The sequence below is a fragment of the Lynx rufus genome, unplaced genomic scaffold, assembly GCF_022079265.1.
Source record: "Lynx rufus isolate CCGP_SWC_20201006 ecotype Redwood Valley unplaced genomic scaffold, mLynRuf1.p SCAF_11, whole genome shotgun sequence".
NCBI lineage: Eukaryota > Metazoa > Chordata > Mammalia > Carnivora > Felidae > Lynx > Lynx rufus.
The window spans coordinates 11,229,090-11,236,410 of NW_025814825.1; the positions used below are offsets into that span (position 1 = coordinate 11,229,090).

General features: G+C 36.5%; 1 protein-coding gene across 3 annotated transcripts in view; it reads left to right on the plus strand.

The window, feature by feature from the left end:
* Window positions 1–7,321, plus strand: part of CCAR1 (cell division cycle and apoptosis regulator 1) — a 64,907-nt gene extending 57,586 nt beyond the window's left edge. For all 3 annotated transcript variants that reach the window (XM_047072864.1, XM_047072862.1, XM_047072863.1), the window contains 6 exons: window positions 1,469–1,551; window positions 1,873–2,019; window positions 3,064–3,184; window positions 3,269–3,454; window positions 5,690–5,895; window positions 6,464–7,321. In XM_047072864.1, coding sequence (XP_046928820.1) covers window positions 1,469–1,551; window positions 1,873–2,019; window positions 3,064–3,184; window positions 3,269–3,454; window positions 5,690–5,895; window positions 6,464–6,523 — 803 coding nt within the window. In that variant the 3' untranslated portion in view covers window positions 6,524–7,321. The remainder of the gene's footprint in view (window positions 1–1,468; window positions 1,552–1,872; window positions 2,020–3,063; window positions 3,185–3,268; window positions 3,455–5,689; window positions 5,896–6,463) is intronic.

Genomic DNA, 7,321 nt, shown 5'->3' on the forward strand with positions numbered 1-7,321 from the left:
CTGGGTGGCTCAGTTGGTTAAGCGTCTGACTTCGGCTCAGGTCGTGATCTCGCGGTCTGTGGGTTCGAGCCCTGCGTCGGGCTCTGGGCTGACAGCTCAGAGCCTGGAGCCTGTTTCAGATTCTGTCTCCCTCTCTCTCTGCCTTTCCCCTGCTCATGCTCTGTCTCTCTCTGTTTCAAAAATAAATAAATGTTAAAAAAAAAATTTTTTTTTTAAATGTGCAATTTAATCATTCTTAGTAACTTTTTTTGAAACCATCACCACAGTCCAGTTTTAGACCTTTTGCCTATTTATGTTTTACAATAATGGCTTTGTTGAGATATAATTCACATACTATGTAATTCCTTCATTTAAAATTTGGAGTACAGTTCGGGTGCCTGGCTGGTTCAGTCATGAGCATGCGACTCTTGATCTTGGGGTCATGAGTTTGAGCCCCAGGTTGAGTGTAGAGATTACTTAAAAATAAATAAAGTTTTTTTAAAGAGTGTGCAATTCAGGGACACCTGGCTGCCTAAGTTGATGAAGCATGTGACTCTTGATCTTGGGATTGTGGTTTCAGACCCCATAGTTGGGTATGGAGATTTTTAAAAATAAAATCTTTTTAAAAAAATTAAAATGGAATGAGTGCCCAGGTGGCTCAGTCCATTGAGCATCCAGCTTGATTTCCTTTCAGGTCATGAACCTGCATCAGGCTCTGTGCTGGTCATGGAGCCTGCTTGAGATTGTCACTCTTCCTCTGCCCCTCTCCCCAGCTCATGCTCGCTCTCTCTCGCTCTCTCTCTAAAAAATAAAAAATTAAAAAAAAAATCTTTTAAAATAAAAAGAATGATTTATCCAAGTTCCCATCTTTTACTTTGGAATAGATATGTAAATGTCAGCAAATTCTGGATATTAATACTGTTAGTCAGGTCTTCTAAAATCATCTTAACATCTCTCAGATGCTCACGTTTTATTTTGCAATAATCTGTTTGCAGTTAGTTTTATTGTGTTGAATATTTTTCCTTTTAATTCTTAGAAAATATATTTCGCTTTGTTTAAATTTGTGTTATAATTTCTAATTTTATATATAAAACATTCATTTTTTGAACTATGTCCTCCAAATTTTTATGGAACAAAGTTAATTGATTTAATAAAGTTAAATTTTTCCTCCTTCTAGCCTCTTTATACATTTCTTCTTATTCTTTATAGGTTTTTTTTTTCTTTTAATGTTTTAGGTAATTTCTACACCCAACATGGGGCTTAAACTTACAACCCTGAGATCAAGAGTCACGTACTCCACTGACTGAGCTAGCCAGGCACCCATTTTTCTTCATAATTCTTTCCTGTGAATTCCAAACCATTTTTATTGATATAATTTTTTTTGCCCTTATGTCTTTTGAAAGTAAGTAATAGAAAACTATCTTTGGCCTCTGTAATAGTTGGAAATATCTGTATTAATGAGTATTTTGCTGTTGTTCTGATTTTATAGATAGGGATGAGGAAGAAATAAACAAACGAGATGACAAAAGAGATGTCAACAGGTACTGCAAGGAGAGACCCTCTAAAGATAAGGTATTTATTGGATACTGTGTTCTTTATAATATAATAATTTCCATTACTCACATAATCCAAACTTAAGCATAACACATGAAGTTTATTCATCCTTGTATACGTATATATTACCACTTGGAGCAAAATTCAGCCAGTTGTATTTTGGTATTTATGTTTATGTCAGGTAAACTGGTATGTCTTATTCCTTTCTCCCATACACATAAACCAGATCAACTCATTTTAACTTCTAACATGAGACAAAGGTCTTTTCAGATTTTGGCTATTATATAGACACACTCTCAGTTTCTTACTTTTCACTGTTATCTTCTGCATTTTCTTTAGGAAAAAGAAAAGACTCAGATGATCACAATTAACAGGGATTTGTTAATGGCATTTGTTTATTTTGATCAAAGCCATTGTGGTTACCTTCTTGAAAAGGATTTGGAAGAAATACTTTATACTCTTGGACTACATCTTTCTCGGGCTCAGGTAATCTGTCTTGTGACTATTTAAAATGAAAAGCCATTTTAAGTAATACAGTCAAGAAATATTGAGATGTGTGAAGTAAAAAAAAGCTTTTTCTACACCTCTGGCCTCATATATAGTTCTCTGGATCTTTTTGTAAGCAACTCGTATACATGTACATACGATCTGTGTGTACACAGATACAACACATGAAACCATTTTATATGTTATTGATAGACAGCTTTTCTCTTCTCTCCTCTCTTCTCTTCTCTTCTCTTCTCTTCTCTTCTCTTCTCTTCTCTTCTCTTCTCTTCTCTTCTCTTCTCTTCAAGATTTTAACTAACCTCTGCACCCACCATGGGTTTGAGCTTACAACCTGAGGTCAAGAGTTCCATGATCTACCAGCTGAGCCAGCCAGGTGCCCCTGGACAGCTTTTTTCGTTTAACAACGTATAGTGGCCATTCTGCCACGAAAATAGAGTCCCACTTTGTTTTTGTTTTTGTTTTTTTTAAAGAGTGTGTGTGAGCAGGGGGTTGGGGGTATGGAGAGAGAATATCATAAGCAGGCTCCATGCTCAGTGCAGAGACCAACACAGGTCATGATCCCAAGACCCTGGGATCATGACCTGAGCCAGACTCAGGAGTCTGACACTCAGCTGACTGAGCCACCCAGGCACACACAATTACCCCACTTTTTTCTTTTTATGATTGCATAGCATTGTGTAACATAGATGTACTATAATTTCCTTTAAGTAGTCTCTGTTGTTAGGCGGTTTCCATGTTTTAGAATTACAGGCTATATGCTGTCATATCTTTGTACATATACCTTAATGTATGTGTTAGTGTTTCTATCAGTGTTATACTTTTTCTTTTTTAACAAATTTTTTTCAAAAGATTATTTGAATTTTAGGTTTATGGGGAAGACAGTTATAGAAAAAAGCAGAAGTGTTTCAAAGGGAGAGGTACTAAGAACACAAATGCCATTGATGTTCCTCATATGTGAAAATAACACAATTAAGGAAATCAAAAACATATTCTTTTTAACTTGTTTACTTGCTTGAATAACAGGTAAAGAAACTTCTGAATAAAGTAGTACTCCGTGAATCTTGCTTTTACCGGAAATTAACAGACACTTCAAAAGATGAAGAAAACCATGAAGAGTCTGAAGCACTGCAGGAAGATATGCTAGGTTTGAGTGTATTATTTTACGATTATGTCATTTTATAATTATGTTATTAAAGAAAAAATAATGATAAAAAAAATTTTTTAATAGGAAACAGGTTGTTACTTCCAACACCAACAGTAAAACAGGAACCAAAGGATGTGGAAGAAAATGTTGGTCTTATCGTGTACAATGGTGCAATGGTAGATGTAGGAAGCCTCTTGCAAAAATTGGAAAAAAGTGAAAAAGTAAGAGCTGAAGTAGAACAGAAGCTGCAATTGCTAGAAGAAAAAACGGGTAAGGAACAGCATTGGGTATTTTGGTACTTTTAACACCCTGTTGGGATTTATGCGTGTACACATATGTATACATACTTACATACACCTGCATATCCATCCTTTGCCTTTTAGAGTAGGCACATAATGTAACTTACTTTTGATCACTTTAATAAAAACTACAACATTGCTTAGCTGTAGAAGAATCTTTGATTTTTCATGTGCATTCTTAGATTCCTTTATTGTTCTGTTGAATCTTTTAAGACTTTATTTTTGGGGCGCCTGGGTGGCTCACTTGGTTAAGTGTCCGATTTCAGCTCAGGTCATGATCTTGCAGTTCTTGAGTTCAAGCTCCACATCAGGCTCTGTGCTGACAGCTCAGAGCCTGGAGAAACTTTATTTTTTATTTATTTTTTTTTTTTTAATTTTTTTTTTTTTTCAACGTTTATTTATTTTTGGGACAGAGAGAGAGAGAGCATGAACGGGGGAGGGGCAGAGAGAGAGGGAGACACAGAATCGGAAACAGGCTCCAGGCTCTGAGCCATCAGCCCAGAGCCTGACGCGGGGCTCGAAATCACGGACCGCGAGATCGTGACCCGGCTGAAGTCGGACGCTTAACCGACTGCGCCACCCAGGCGCCCCTTTTTATTTTTTTTTTAATGTTTATTTGTTTTTGAGAGACAGCACAAGCAGGGGAGGGGCAGAGAGAGAGAGAGGGAGACAGAATCATTGGATGCTTAACCCAACTGAACCTCCCAGGTGCCCCTTAACCCTTAAGACTTTATTTTTAAACAGTCTTTCTCTACACAGCGTGGAGCTTAAATTTAAAACCCCAAGATTAAGGGTTGTCTGTCCACCAACTGAGCCAGGCAGGCATCCCTATTCTGTTGCATCTTTTATTTATTTGTTTGTTTATTTAAATGTTTATTTATTTTGAGAGAGAGCACATGCAAGCAGGGGAGGGTCAGGGAGAATCCTAAGCAGTCTCCATGCTGGCAGCATGGAGCTTAATGTGGGGCTTGATCTCACTAACAGTGAGATCATGACGTTAGCTGAAATCAAGAGTTGAATGCTTAACCAACTGAGCCATCCAGGCATATCTATCTATCTATCTATCTATCTATCAATCAATCATCTATTTTATTTTAAGAGAGAGGGGGAGAATGCAGGGGGTAGGGTGCTGCAGACAACGATGGGGGAGAGAATCGCAAGTAGGTTCCACATGGATAGTGCATGGCTTGAACCCATGAACTGTAAGATTATGACCTGAGCCAAAATCAAGAGTTGGACACTTAACCAACTGAGCCACCCAGGTGCCCCTCCTTAAATCCCTGTTTTGTTTTGTTTTGTTTTGTTTACTTATTTTGAGAGAGAGCACTAGCTGGGTAGGGGCAGAAAAAGGAAGACAGAGAATCAGAAGCAGGCTCCACACACTGTCAGTGTGGAGGCCAGTGTGGGGCTTGATCTAAGGAACCATGAGATCGTGACCTGAGCTGAAATCAAGAGTCTGCCACTTATCCGACTGAGCCACTCAGGCACCCCTACTTTTTTTTTTTTAAGTTTATTTATTTATTTAAGTTTATTCTGAGAGAGAGAGAGAAAGAGAGAGAGAGTGGGGGAGGAACAGAAAGAGAGAGGGAGATAGAGAATCCCAAGCAGGCTCCACACTGATAGCATGTAGCCTATTGTGGGGCTGGAACTCATGAACCTGTGAGATCATGACCCGAGCTGACATCAAGTCTTGAACGCTTAATGGACTGAGCTACCCAGGTGCCCCTAAGTTCATTTATTTTTGAGACATAGACAGAACAAGTGGGGTGGGGCAGACAGACAGAATGCCAAGCAGGCTCCACACAGTCAATGCAGAGTCCAAGGAGGAGTCTCAAACCCACAAACCATGAGAGCATGACTGAGCCCAAAATCAAGAGTCAGATGCTCAACTAACTGAGCCACCCAGGGGCCCCATTATACTTTTAACTTCACAGTTATATTTGGGGGAGGGACGCCTGGGTGGCTCAGTCAGTTGAGCATAAGACTTTGGCTTAGGTCATGATCTGTGGGTTCGAGCCCATGTCGGGCTCTGTGCTGACTGCTCAGAGCCTGGAGCCTACTTCAGATTGTCTCCCCCTCTCTCTGCCCCTCCCCTCGCTCTCACTCTGTCTCTCTCAAAAATAAAATAAAATAAAAATTTTTTTAAGTTAAATTGGGGATGTTAAAGGGGAAAGATGATTTTTTTTTTTTTTTTTTTTTTTAACAGATGAGGATGAAAAAACCATATTAAATTTGGAGAATTCCAACAAAAGCCTCTCTGGTGAACTCAGAGAAGTTAAAAAGGACTTTAGTCAGTTACAAGAAAACTTAAAGATTACAGAAAACATGAATTTGCAATTTGAAAACCAACTCAGTAAGACAATCAGAAACTTATCTACAGTAATGGATGAAATCCACACTGTTCTGAAGAAGGTTAGCAGTTTTGTACTTTCGTATTTTCAATTTATTTCAACTTTTAAATTTGTGTTTGGAAATTTTAATGTTCTTAAGCTCCTAGTAGTTTTTCTAGGCTTAAATAATGGTATCATTCTGTCCTTTGTTAGATTAATTACAAGCAATTTCCAAAAGATTTATTTTTCTAGAACTTAATTGAAATGTCAATGTGGTTTATGTGTGCTTTGTCACTAAAAGACAAATCTGTGACTCAGTGCCATTACAAAATAATTTCAGTAATTGAGAGATCTGCCATATCCTCAGTGTCACTCAGAACAAGGAGTAAAAATTCCTACTATACTGCTGTATTCCTAATATACTGCTCTTACTCCTAAGAACTTTAAATTTCTTAGGACTTAGATAGCTTTCTCACATACTAGAAATCATTCTGCGTAGTAGAATTGAGAGCTTTCTTTCGTAGTTGCCCCCTGAGTCAGTTTTTTATGTATGGTAAAATGGACTATTTAGAGTATCTGTTTACTAATGTTTACTTTTAAAGTAACATTTAAGAGAATCTAATAAAATCTGTTTGTCTACTGTGTTGCAGGATAACGTGAAGAATGAAGATAAAGATCAGAAATCCAAGGAGAATGGTGCAAGCGTATGATAAATACATGTAGCAGTGAGGAACGGTGTTAAATAATGTAATATATAAAATCATGATACAAGAATGTTTGAAAGTGATGCATGTTTGATTTTAGTAGTATAAATATCTGTTAGTTCAAATGATGTATAAAGTTTTATGAATGTGAAGAGTCTCTGCTTTTGAAAATTGCTTGTAATTCCTGGCATTCAAATATTAAACACTCCTTGAGTGAAATAATTTTGCATTGCAAAATGTTTTAGGATGAACTTTGTTATAGTTTTAACCCCAATAAAGTTCATCAATTTAATTGATAGTAGTATTTAATTACCAAATGTCTTTTATTAAAATATCTAGAAAATTGTAATTTTATTTATAGAATTACCATTAGGTTTTTATAAAAATTTTTCAGTCTTCTAAAATTTCAGTATAAATCATAAAATAGCATGCTGCTTAATTTTTTGCAAGTTTTTGAACCATACTTTTTTACTTGTTTAAAAAAATCCCTTTAATTATCAGTCTCTAAGCCGTTCATTACAAATTCAATTATCCAAAAGACAGTACATCAAAAATTAAGAAAATAATAGACCGTTACCATTGTTATTATATGTTAGACTTACGAAAAACGAACAGTACTGATGTTAATGTTACTACTTTCAGTTAATTGTTCTACTTTCCCAAAATAGCACCTATATTTTAATTTTGAGGGTTTTTTTTTTTAAATGCAGTATATGTCAAATGTACAGTTTAGTACCAAGCCAGTAGATGTCAGTATGATGTCTTAAGTTAAGCCTTCTTTAATTAAAAATAATTTTTTTATTA